General features: G+C 45.7%; 1 protein-coding gene across 2 annotated transcripts in view; it reads right to left on the reverse strand.

Moving 5' to 3' along the window:
* The window catches only part of LOC144115598 (sodium-coupled monocarboxylate transporter 1-like), a 76,352-nt gene extending 69,993 nt beyond the window's left edge, over positions 1–6,359 (reverse strand). The window contains exon 1 of one of the 2 annotated variants that reach the window (XR_013311467.1): positions 5,842–6,359. Coding sequence is in view for 1 of the 2 variants with exons in the window: in XM_077650017.1 (XP_077506143.1) it covers positions 5,842–6,174 (333 nt within the window). In the remaining variant the exon portion in view is untranslated. The remainder of the gene's footprint in view (positions 1–5,841) is intronic. The other variant, XM_077650017.1, reaches the window with a different exon arrangement.
* Between the last annotated feature and the right edge of the window lie 7,058 nt (positions 6,360–13,417).

Genomic DNA, 13,417 nt, shown 5'->3' on the forward strand with positions numbered 1-13,417 from the left:
TGCGGAAAACACCCCATGTGCACCTGCTCTTTTTCCTATTCTTTTGAGATGGTGGGCGATGGCGTGCATATAAGGTATTACCGTCAGATTTATTCTTCGATCTGTGTAAGCCCCCCCGTTGTTTGGAACCACATTTTTGCTTTCTCTCAGCATGCTCTCGGCAACAGATGACAAGATTGAACAGGGCCAGCCTGAACCTCTCAAACCGGGTCATCTGGCTAGAGAACGCAGAATCCAGTCGATGCGCACACGATTTCGCGAGAACATTACAAAAGCAAGACTTAAAGGGAAGCTGAAGCACTTTTCGAAAAAAATTTACTTCTCTACGTCATTTTATAGCTTTTAGTAGGCTGAAAAAATACCTCATTTAAAAAGAGCGGAAATAAACGCAAAAAAAGCTGTTTTTTAGACGAAAACGAGCCCCATCGCCCCAGGGCGCCGAGCGAACGCCGCTCTTGCCCGCGATTGGCCGGGACTGTCGTGACGTCATCCACGGGGATCTCCGGCCGGCACCGACGGCGTTGCTGCGTAGCGCGTTGCTTCAGCTGGCTTTTAAGGACTATGTTTTGGAAATTATGGATAATTCAAGCAGTGTAGAGCAGTTTCGACTTTCACCATGCATGTTCGAGATATCGGCAGCTTCAGAAAACGGCGGAACGAAATTCGCCGCGGAGTGCGCCGGCAGCGAAGGTCAGGTCTCGACATTTTCACGTGTTGGAAATCTCGACAGGATGGATGGATGACAGCATTTATTTCCACCGGAAATGGAGACCCCTTACTACTCACCGCCCCCGGCAAGCAGGCCTGGAGGGCGGTGGCCAGAGCCTCCGTGACTAAAGGCTAACAAAGAGATTTCATCTCTTCGCGGCCTCAGCTGCCAGGCGGATTAACTTGTTTCTGCCGAGCGGGTTCTTCGCTGCGCAGCAGGGATTCCCAGCTTTGTCTGCTATCAATATCTTCGTCGACTCCGGGGTAGTCAGCGCATTCCCATATTCTTTGCTTCCGGTAACCGTGGAACCGCCGGACTGTCGGAACCTGGACGAGCGAGCGCAAACATATTCCGAAATTGTTGTGAACTACAGGACAGAAAACTGGTGCCACCGCCGGATAAGAAGCTAAGAAATGGAGAAGCGAATGCATGGCGGCGCCTGCAAGCCGGAAATTTCGTTAACCCAGTATGGGCCATTCACGTCCTACCAGGGTAACACGAAAGCGAAAACTCGACTGATACAACATGAATGATACGTATGTTTTGCGTAGGTGCATGCCCGAGCATATCTTCTGTGTAGGTGCATGTGCAAGTGGCAATTAAAAAAAGTAAATTGCGCCGGAACGTTGTTGTGTACCGCTGCTGCATAAAAGCCTGGCCATCAACTTCTTTCCGGCGACGGTGTGTGTGCGTGTCTTCTCCTGGTCCTGCGTCTTTTTATCGTTGTTATTTTTTCTCTTGACCAAGTTCTTGTAACGCCTGTAAACATGATCTAAATCAGATCACCGGCACGCTTACACGAGTCGCGCGAGATAAAGCATTTGTTTGTTTGGTTTGGTTTATGAGGGTTTAACGTCCCAAAGTGACTCAGGCTATGAGGGACGCCGTAGTGGAGGGCTCCGGAAATTTCGACCACCTGGAGTTCTTTAACGTGCATTTTTTTGTTCATGTATTTATATTTGCTTGCCTAATTACTTCCGAAGGCCTTTTAGAACTGCAAAAGAATGCCAAACTGGAAGTTTAATATGGATAGAATCGAGCATGCTCTCAAGAACGGAGGTAGCCTAAATGCGGTGAAGAGGAAGCTAGGCATAAGTAAAAACCAGATATATGCGCTTAGAGACAAGGAGGGCAATGTCATTAGCAATATGGATAAGATAGTTAAAGTAGCCGAAGAGTTCTACAGAACTACAGAAATCTATACAGTAGCCGATGTAATGTCAACGTTAATGATAGAGACAGTAGCGCACATCAATGCGTCATTCCGCCAGTAACGAAAGAGGAAGTAAGGAAAGCATTAGGAGCAATGAAAAGGGAAGAGCAGCTGGTGAGGATCAGGTAATAGCTGATCTGGTGAAGGGCGGAGGAGAGATCGTGCCAGAAAAACTAGCCATCCTGTATACGCAATGCATTATAACCTCGACCATACCCGAAGCTTGGAAGAACGCAAACATTATCCTAATTCATAAGAAAGGAAAGGCCAAGAACTTGAAAAATTACAGACCTATCAGCTTACTGTCCGTTGCCTACTAGGTATTTACTAAGGTAATCACTAACAGAGTCAAGGCAACCTTAGACTTTAATCAACCAAATGATCAGGTAGGCTTTCGTAAAGGATATTCTGTTTGGTTCAGCCCACTCCAAACTAGTGAAACGAGCCATTCTTAAGTCTTGCTTTTGTGATGTTCTCGCGAAATCGTGTACGCATCGACTTGATTCTGCGTTCTCTAGCCACGTGACCCGATTTAGCGGTTCAGGCTGGACGTGTAGAGTCTTGTTGCCTGTTGCCGAAAGCATGCTCAGTGAAAGCAAGAATATGGTTCCAAACAACGGTGGGGCTGACACAGATAGGAGAATAAGTTTGACGGTTATTTCATACATATACTCCATCGCCCACCATCTCAAAGAAACAGGAAAAAGAGCAGGTGCACATGTGATGTTTTCCGCAACAATGAAGCTGTCCAATTTGTGTAAGAAGGTGAATTCCACCGTCACTGTGAGCGATAACTTCTTGTTATAGGCACCAGAAACCGTTTGCAGAGTGGCTCAGTAAACGTGGTCTACTCAATACCTTTGCCCTGTAGCTGAGTCTACATCAGCCAAACGGGCAGATGTCCGAACGAGAGGCTCATGGAACATAACAACAACGTCATCGGGACACCTCGTCATCTCGGCATACACTGCCGTGACTGCGAACAGCGCAAAGAACGTAGTCCCTTCTTGGGAAGGACCACAATACTCCAGAAGTATATCAACAAATCTGCCAGAGAGATAGCTGAGGCTGGTGAAATCGCAGAAGCAGCAGATGACTTTGTCCGCACAACATCGGTGTTTCTGAGTGAAAAAATTCGTCGTTTCTTGGGAATTCCATTTTAGAGGTTTTGAAATAGTGTGTTTTTGTTGTTGTTTGCCTTCTGATATCTTGCTTTTTGGGTTTTAGCTTTATGGTTCCTTTCCTGTACCGATGAAGGGTGTGTCCTCGTGGAATTCGGCGCCACTACCATTCTTAACTTGACTCTTTGCGTGTCGTTTTCGTTGCTGCGCATGCGCGCTGTGCTGTATATGTATAAGCTGCACGCACCAATAAACGTTGAAGTAAGCGCTTTGTGGTGTCTCCCCTCTTGTCCGTGTTGGTCTTCGCGCTGCGTGAATGAAAGAGAGCAGCTGCCTCTCAGCGGCGGCGGTCCGGTAACGCTATCGCATTCTGCTCTTAAAGGAGAAGCTTAAACGTCCTCCAAGTTTTTTGTTCTCCCATTATTATTTTTCACTGACAGGATTTGCAAGAAATTAACTACGCAGCGGGCAGGACGAAGGAGAAATGGAGACATAATCAGCTCCCGTGAATATGTTCATTTTTTTTTCCTGGTAATTGACCTCTAAATACGTCCCATCAAGCAGCCCCAATGTCACAAAGTTTATCCTCGGTATTTTCACATTGCTGCATCTGTGTGCGACCTACTGAAGGCTATATAAAATGGGAGCTATTGCTCATTAGTGTCCATCCAAATGAATCCATACGGCGACAAAGGAAAGCTATGCAGCTTCCACACAAGTTTATCTGTTGAAGATACATTTGACCCGGTCCTTGGTTTTTATTCAGTCATGAAGCTTCTGTGATTGATTGCTTCTATATTAAAAATTTACTCCATCTTAGAGGTATGCCACTAAAACGCATTGGACTAAGACTGCCCAACAGCAACCTTGGACACGAATAACATGTAGACATGAGGCAAAGCTTAAACTGTAGGCTTGTGCGAATAGTGTTTATTTTTTGGCTGGAGGCGAATTTGAAGCCCGCAGTAATTTATTTTCGAATACTTTCGTACGGAATATTTCCAATACTTCTGGCACACAAAAAAAAATTTGAATGGCACAACAGGCATTTTCAAATAATTAAACTTTTTTACCACACAAGGCAATTACATGAAAAAATAAGAGAATGCATTCAAGCTCTGTCACACTCATCGAAGCTGTGTCGACTTTTCACAGAAATGGCCGTCGGAAATTAGAGAAGCCGACATACATGCGGTGCTGAGTATCTGTGGGGTGCGAGAACTATATGTGGAGCCTCCAGCTGTTGCTCTTAATTGCGATTGTTTCATTGAGGAGCTGTTGCTTTTAAGCGGTGACTCCATGACTCCTGCTAGAAGTACGCTCCACCAGTCCAGCGCCACCTCGCGTCAGGCGTCGGAAAGGGACGCCCATCTCCATTTGTCTCGTGCTAGCTCCCCTTCGTGCTCGGCCGTTGGCGCTTGTTTACCGAATTTCACGCGGAGAAGAGCGGCAGCAGCAGTCAGCCCAGATTCGTTCCGCGGAAATCAAGGGATCATCTGGTCCTCCGATTAGAGAGATTTAGAATAGCGCCATCTGCTCCCGTGGGGAGCCACCGCGCATGAGGAGATCATACAAAGTACGCCACCAGGCGCCGGCCAGCTGTTTGCACGCCTGCCCCGCCGGGACCATTCAGCGCGTGCACACTGGCGGTACGTGCAAGAGGATGGCGCTATGCTAAATCCCTGTATAGGTGCACGCTGCCGTGATCGCGGGTATCGCGGCCGCAGACACCCGGCAGGTACAGATCAGGGCGCCGCGCTTGCGCTTATTCGCGTCTGTTGCCGCGAGCATGCGCAGCCCGGCTCCAGCATACCCGCAGGAGCGCAGACAGGCGGCGCGTAGTGGGGCCATCCCGGAGGAGGTAAGCTGAACCGAAACCACACGCGGCAAGAGTACCATAAACATTCTTTGCTCGAGACAAATGCATTGAAATTTCGAATACCAAACATCCGGATCGAATCGAATACTTTACTTTTCGACGGAGTATTCGAAATTATCGAATGTTCACACATGCCTATGAAAGTTGATTCTTTAATTTTGTTCATGGCATGCGTCATACATTATGACGCGTGCCGTGATGACCGCAAATGCAGCTCAAATGCAAATGGAAATGCAAAGGATGTTTTATCTCAGCTAAGCCTGTCGGCGTCACGAATGAGGTGAGTTCAAAGTGAGGCTCCTTTCGGCTGTAAGTCTTCAGACAGGCGGGCTTCTATTCACACCTAGCCATTTGCTATTGCACTGATGCCAGACACACATTGTAGTATCTAGAGAGAGGAGCACGCAGTTCTCTATCTCACATATTGTACACTGACCATGAGAGATTATAATGCCGTATAATTCCTCTTTAACGAATTACCATGACGACTATATTCTTTAATATTTGAGATAGCTCGTCAGGTGGAACTTCCCGCCTCTCCCCTTTCAAAAGAACCGCCTTTCTGAAGCTACTGAAGTAAACACAGCGAACTACACGGGCAGCAGTGATTTTCGTACCACATGAACTAAGAAAAGGGTTTTGTTTGTTTTGAAAAAATTACAGAGATAGGACCAGGATGTGTACGCATAGGGAACTGTTCGAAAAAGGAATTCAGAGGTCCCCATATGCTGCACGTTCTTCGTGGCTCAATAACAAGCAAGGTGCCTCCTTCCAAGAGCGTGGTGTGTGTTCTGCTTCTTTCTTTATGTCGCAGTCGTGTAGCCTTTTGCTCCTTTCTTAGTGTTCAATCAACTCGCCCAGTTTATTGTATTCGAAAAGTCTGAGCACGCTTCAGCCCCTTAACGGCCTCTAGGCTCACCTCAAAGACGGAGGTTACCCTGAGCCGGTAGAGCACCGGCACCACGATGTGCGCCACGATGAGTGCATTGAGGGGCGCCAGCACCTGGTTCCAAAACATGTGCGTGCCGTAGGCGTAGACGTGCGCCGACACACCCACGATTCCGATGGAAGACATGATGGATGCGAGCGCGGACACTGCTAGCGGCAAGGCATGAAGCGACCGGCTACCCAAGAATACTTCGTCAGCCGTGGACTTCCGGTTCCGCCGGTAGAACGAGAAGTAGAGGCCCAGGCCGAAGTTGGCTCCCATGAGCACCGCAAACACGGTGTACTCGGCCCAAGCAGTTTCCATGCCGCTAGAGTCGCCGCTGCTACCGCGCTCTCCTGACCGCGAGAGGCTCTTCCAGAGGGATCCGTCGACGACGATTGAGGCGACAGTTCTGAGTTGTGCGGTGCACTGGTTACCCTGCAAGGAGATGCTGCGCAGAGCGAATGACGCACTCCGTAGAGAAAGGGAGACGATTCGAGGAAAATTCAAATATCGTCTACAGACTGCGGTTTATACCAGCTTACGGCGACAGGCAGACAGCAGCTGTGCGCCTTTTGCACAGTCTTTCAGCGTCGGGTTACAACACCCAAGATCAACTACCGCTATCTTGCTATTTGCATTTATGCGCAGAACTCTGCTGCACCGAGCGCAGCTTATCATTTGCAGGGTGCGATTTTGACTGAAGCGACAGCTGGTATATTTTGAAGTGTTTCAGAGAAAGCCATATGCGCCGAATGGCGCTGAACCTGCGGCTTAATAAGAAAGCATCGAATATCAGACATAAGATCATGAGGCAGGAAAGAGAAAGTAGGTTTGGGACCGCGGTATTTTTCATACAGTCGGTCTTGTGTGGTTTCCTAGGTGACCTATTGTAGAATACTCTCGCCGATAGAGGCACTATATGGCTTTTGCGAACAGTGTATGTTAATGATATTGTTAGTACGGTTGCAATCTTGCACCTCCCTGACTCAGTTTACGTAAACAGTAAAGCTCAATGATGTAACTGACTTCTATTGCATCGAAAGGCTTCTCAAAAAATCAAACACAGCTCTACAATCTTTCTTTGTCCGTGTGTCTTTTTGAAATTGAAAGAATGCCATACATTGCACCCAACGTCGATATTTCCCAGGCGCAGTTTATACTCTTTAGAAAAGGTTCAACCGAAATTAAATGTTTCGCAGTCAGCTGGATATCGCTTGCAAGCAATGCGTCATGGGTTAATCGTAACACACTGATTAGGTGACCTATGGCCAAACCAGGGATACAAGCTTTCAGAGATTGATTTCAAGACCAGTGCTCTGTAGCTACTGAACTATGAGCCTACATTTTTTTTCAGTTTGGCTGAGATCAGAAATAAATTATTCTTTCTAACTAGGGGCTCGGTCCCAATAAACGAACTTCCTGCGTCGTGGCGTTCATCCCCAGGACGGCAAACCGTTGTCTTGTCTCGGCAGAGCCAATTCGCTACTACGATCAGACGATCGCATGTAAATTGTTTAACTTGTGTCATTACGCAGTGAATGAGCAATGTTACGCTATGAGTCGGTGTCATGATACCAGGCCTCCTGTTATCGAATATGCCGCACCATGTGTCTTGAAGCTAGAAAAATAGTTTTATTTTCTCTTTAGTTTGTACTTCTTTCCCATGGCGGCGATTTTTTAACCATCTCTGAAAACAGCGAAGCGTAAAAGATGAGAATGGTCGCGTCCGCCATTGTGGGGCGCGTCCTCAAACGCGGCAAATCTTGAGATGCAGCTGCGCCTGCGGTTGATTTTGTCGACGATCTAGGTAGCAGTGTCTCTGAGGATTCTGCCTTGTCATCCGACTTTGATAAGTGATCGAAAAATACCCGAGGAACAAGCCCAGAACATCGGTGGTAGCTCCTCGGCTGCCGTGCTATTTGGGCCCGTTCTGCTCGACACAGCAGCCGTTCTGAAAAAGACATTGGTACTACCGATGTTGTTTGTCTCATATGTAGGGTTTCAACATAATTTTGGTAGGATTTGAGACCTCTCACGAAGCGCAGCGTTTGGCGCTCAATGATGTGCCCAACTAAAGTACTGAAATGATTGTTTTCTACCCGCAGAACTGTATGAGCTAGAACTGATTTTCCAGAAGTATTTTCTGAGATCGGCAGACTTTTCAAATCTTCCAAAGTTTCTTTGAAACTTTTTTCTTTTTTAATAGAAGCGTGTGTTTGCAAGTTTTGTTCAAAGTTTATTAAAAACCTTGATTTCATCATCATCATCATTTAATGATCCCTTAAGGGCCCTTCGCAGGGTATTACATAAGGGGGGGGGGGGGGGGCGACGCACATAGGACAATACAAGAACGAAGCCAAAGAGGTTGAAAAAAGAAAAACAAATCTAGTAAAACATATATATAAACATACAATGAGGGCAATTAGGACAACGAATACAATCAGTAACATCAAATGAGAACACAAAACAGTTGCAAAAAAAATCAATCGAGTAGAGAAGGGGAATTACAAACGAGTTGCTCAAGCACATCAAACTGAGGGCGAGAAAAAAAATATAGACAAATTTAATGTTCAAAGACAGACAGTAACCGCTCTTTGAATTTGACAGGGTCCCTCCATGACAGTAGAATCTGGCAATTCATTCCATTCCTGTATTGCAATTGTTAGAAATGATTTACAAAATTTCATAATAAGACATCAATCATTGCAACGAAGTCAATATTATTAAAAAGTGTGCTTAATGGGTTTAATTTTGAGGTATTGAATAAAAATTTAAACCTCGTAGTTGTTCGAAAAAAATTCACGAAAACCCACTAAATGCGGCCATTTTTTCCATGGCAGTAAAAGAGTTAACATATTCCTTTATGTATTGAGTGTGCGGTGTAGTCACAGATACGATTTCCTGTAAAACGTTTGTTGCCAGAAGTCGAAAAGAAGTATATAACCCTATGTGTGTGTCAGCACGTTTAACCCCGCTGATCTTAACAAAATCACCAAACGAATACTGAGACATCGCACCCATTCAGATCATATGCGCATTCTTTCGCATTCATTCAGGCTTCTGATAAAGCATGCTTATAACTACTACAACTAAGATCACAGCAGCAACATTACATAAACCTCTCATTTGACTTTGCACTAAATCATACGTGTCCCATAACTTCCAGAAAGTTCCTAAAGGCGATTATAAAGAACAACGCGGTTTCGCTAACAAATTAGGGTAGAAACATAAAAATATTAGGTACGAAAAAGAATCCATGAATTTCATATTAAAAGCATTGAGACACAAGCTGACTGAGTCACTAACCTTATCGTCTACTCAAAAGCCTTGCCCTGCAAAAACCGAGCTGTCTAATGTATTGACTTGTAGATCCTTGTCAAACTTTAGGACAAGTTTGGTTTGTCGTCGTTAATTTAAATATATTCTGTAAATTGGATCTTCCCACGAATGTACACAAAAGGTTCAGTAGCCACGGTTCCAACAGTTCTTCCCCTGAGTTTTCCCCAATGCCTCTGACTGACTCACTAACCCCCTCACCCTTTTCCCCCCGTGTACGGTAACAAACCGATTATTCTTCCGGTTAACCTCCCTGCCTTTCCTCTTCTTCCTCCTCCTCCTCCTCTGCTACGGACCTCTATGCCTTTAGAAACATGCAACAAGGTCTTATGTCCTTCATCTAAATAACTACACGACTGAATTTGTATTAAGCGTAAATTAAAAATATGCTCATGCTGAAGCACGAGATTCTCGAGAGCTGTTTGTCCTCTGGAGAGTAAATTTGATTTAGACAGAGCAACTGACTTGGATGGCAGATCGCACAGTCCCTACTATTACGCACTTCTTGAACAGCTGGCTGCATGGGAGCACGACGAGTATCTCTTGAATACCAGTATCACTTTAGCCTGCGAAAGTGGTGTTTTTCTTTAATTCTATAAAAACAAATATGCAATACAATGTGCGTAGGACCTGACCAGGATGCAGCAAAAAATGACCATGAAAACAAGTACTTTTTTCAGCCTTTTTCAGAAAAATCCTTCACGCAAATACACGTGTAACTGTGAACTAAATACTTTCACAGCGATACCTGTTTCCTTCTCTGGTTCTTTCAGCTCGCGGAACGGGAGCTTAAAGGGCCATGAAATCTAGTTTTCGAACGTAAACTCCCCCCATTGCACTTTTTTCCTCTTACATCGAATTATACTTCGCAAAATTTCTCTTCATCTGGTGCGGTAGATAATTTTGAAATGATTTTTTTCGTTTCATTTGCGAACTGCTTGCTAGTCTGGCAAACTTTGATCACTAACGTCACAAGGGCATGCCGATTCCGCGTCGTCCACTAGACATTGTTAGCTGTGTTGATATGCTTGCATTAATGCCGTGGATTACTGCCACTGGAAACTTTCTGTAGCAAAATAAAACTAATTCCCTTTTTTTTTCCTTTCTGGAAACCTTCAGCACAGTACGCGATCTTAATGATCCTTAGAAAATTGGGCTTGTTAGAGGTGCCCATGTTGGGGACGTCGAGGAAACAAATGGATTCATGCTGTATAATTAAAGCCTACGCTAAGGTACATATTTGTACATTATAGGACCGGTCTGCTTTTAACAGCCAAGTGTTTGCGCATGTGAAAAGCGGCACGTCCCGTGTCTGCCTCCGTCAATGTGCGACGCGCGAAGGGCAGCAGTGGCATTGCGTTGCCGGCTAGCCCACAACTCCGTCCTTTCATTAAATAATAATAATAATTGGTTTTTTGGGGAAAGGAAATGGCGCAGTACCTGTCTCATATATCGTTGGACAGCTGAACCGCGCCGTAAGGGAATGGATAAGAGAGGGAGTGAAAGAAGAAAGGAAGAATTAGGTGCCGTAGTGGAGGGCTCCGGAATAATTTCGACCACCTGGGGATCTTTAACGTGCACTGACATCGCACAGCACACGGGCGCCTTAGCATTTTTCCTCCATAAAAACGCAGCCGCCGCGGTCGGGTTCGAACCCGGGAACTCCGGATCAGTAGTCGAGCGCCCTAACCACTGAGCCACCGCGGCGGGTCCATTAAATAAAAACTCAAATTAGCACAAGACGGCATTAAAGTAACGCCCAGATAAAACTGTCTAACGCTACGTTCGGCTTCCTTGCTGCATGCTTGCTATAAGCTGTGTGCGTACGCCTTAGTGGAAAGTATATCCTTTCGGCTGGTAGAACCCTTTTTCAAGACCTATGCAGGCTTCAATGCTTCAGGGCCCGCACCTACCAGTAGCAGCCGCCGTCTTCATTTCAGTCCGCCCACTGCCGCGCCGCGCGACTGCTCGGGCTCCCAAGGCTATGTATGTGCTTCTGGCTTCTTTTATGCATTAGTGCACTCCCTAAATGATTATTTTAATATAGTAATGCACCATTTAGAATTTACTGCATAAGCGTGAAAGTCCCCCATTCCGACAACTCCGTCTCAACACTACTGTTGATAGCATAGCTATGTACAAACAGCTCCTGTTTGTTCGCATGACATAAAACGCAAGTTGCGTCCTGTCCACCTTAACTTAAATATTCTCATCTCTTGTGTGTCAGTTGTAGCTTTCCTTGTTTACAGACTACGAAAAGGCTTAGTGGTTGCGGTGTTCGGCTACTGAGCAGTAAGACGCAGGTTCGATCCCAGTCGCGGCGGTCGTATTTCGATAGAGGCGAAATGCTTGAGATCCGTGCACTGCGCGATGTCGTGCACATTACAGATCCCCAGAGCCGCCGCGGTGCCTCAGTGCTTATGGCGCTCGGCTGCTGACCCGAAAGACGCGGGTTCGATTCCGGCCGCGGCGGTTGAAGCAGTTAAAACGAATGCTTGGGAGAGTTGATATAACATTTTCCTGAAAAGCAGCGCGAACTTGGACGAGGACTGAAGGAAGACATTGACGGGCGCTGGATGGAGGCGAAATTCTAGAGGCCTGCGTACTGTGCGATGTCCGTGCACGTTAAAGGTGGTCGAAATTTCTGGATCCCTTCAATACGGCGTCCCTAATAGCCTTAGTCGCTTTGGGACGTTAAACACCTATAAACCCATAAAGATCCCCTGGTGGTCGAAATTATCCGGACTCCACTTCGGCGTCCCTGGTAGCGTAAGTTGCTTTGTGACGTGAAACCCCAAAAAACCAAAACCAAACACGCTACTATAACCCTGCAAGGACCTCGAATGATGCGATCGCCCTTCTGGGAAGTTCTTTGTAGCCGGGTGCGTACTTTTTGCCATCTCGTAGGACCGGCACTTGCCGCTTATTGTGCCCCTTTCTCCGACGTCAAAATACATACTTTTAAATCATTTTATCTAGAAGTATGGCCGGCGACCTTTCGCATGAATTAAAATAGCCAACTGGGTTGTCCATAAGCAACGTCGACGGCTACTGCCGGCTGCCTTCAGCACTGCTCGGCAGACCGGGCCACGTCGGCATTTCCCGCCTACACTCAATGCTAATTTGCATTCGCCAATACCTGAGAACTCCCTCCTCTTAATCGCTAAAATTGCAGGCACGAGCAAGAATTATTGATCGTAAATACTGCGCATCAATAAATATTCGGAAGTAGGTGGCAGAGCAGAAAGGCTGCATTGGGATCTGCTATCAGAAGTTATGAGAATTGAAATGCAAAAAGCAAATCAACAACAGCAGTTCCCAGTGAAAAGACGAAAAAATATTTATGACCACAAACAAAGGAAAACAAGACCAGAAAAATACGCGAGCGTGGTGTGAGAACCACGTATGGCTACGTTATCACATCTTTTAGAGCGCGTACAGAACCGCGCAGCTCGGTTTATCGCGAATGACTACAACTTCCAACGCAGCGTTGCATCACTGAAGGAATTTTTTTTGTTGGTTTGGGAACATGTTAGTACTAGGCGCCTGCGCAGTAAATTACAAATGTTCTGCCGCATATTTAGGCAAAATCAGGACTGATAAAGCTCTATATGTTCTCCTGCCACATTTTGTATCTGCGCGTTGCGATCCTGCTGTTAAGGTACAAGAAATCAGATGTCGAGCAAACGCTTATCAGAATTTCTTCTTTCCACATGTCATATCTGGGCGGAACAAACTGCCTAAAAACATAGTAGAGAGAGATTGGGCAGATGGTCCTTGATAATCAAAAAGTGAACAAGGAAGGGGAAAGCCTCAGGGTGCTTGCCAAGCACCCTGAGGCTTTCCCCTCCATTGTTCACTCCGCGTGTGTCAAAAAACAGGTTTGGCTGCACATCTGTGGAAGCGTATCAGGAATTTATTCATAAATTGATTTTATCCTAAGATTACATATTTCAATATAAGCAAATGTGTGCACGTTTTTATTGTGTTTATGGCTATTCCATGTGCTATTCGAATAGTCTGATCATCTGAGTATGGCGCTTGTAATGCTTGATTTCGCTGTACGACCCCCTTGCAATAATGCCTTCGGGTGCTGCAGGACTCCTTAAATAAATAAATAAATAAATAAATAAATAAATAAAAAAATAAATAAATAAATAAATAAATAAATAAATAAATCACGGTGGGGTCATACAGAGTGATGATAGTTCACGTTTAAAATTGTCAA

Source organism: Amblyomma americanum, chromosome 1 (genome assembly GCF_052857255.1).
Source record: "Amblyomma americanum isolate KBUSLIRL-KWMA chromosome 1, ASM5285725v1, whole genome shotgun sequence".
Lineage (NCBI taxonomy): Eukaryota > Metazoa > Arthropoda > Arachnida > Ixodida > Ixodidae > Amblyomma > Amblyomma americanum.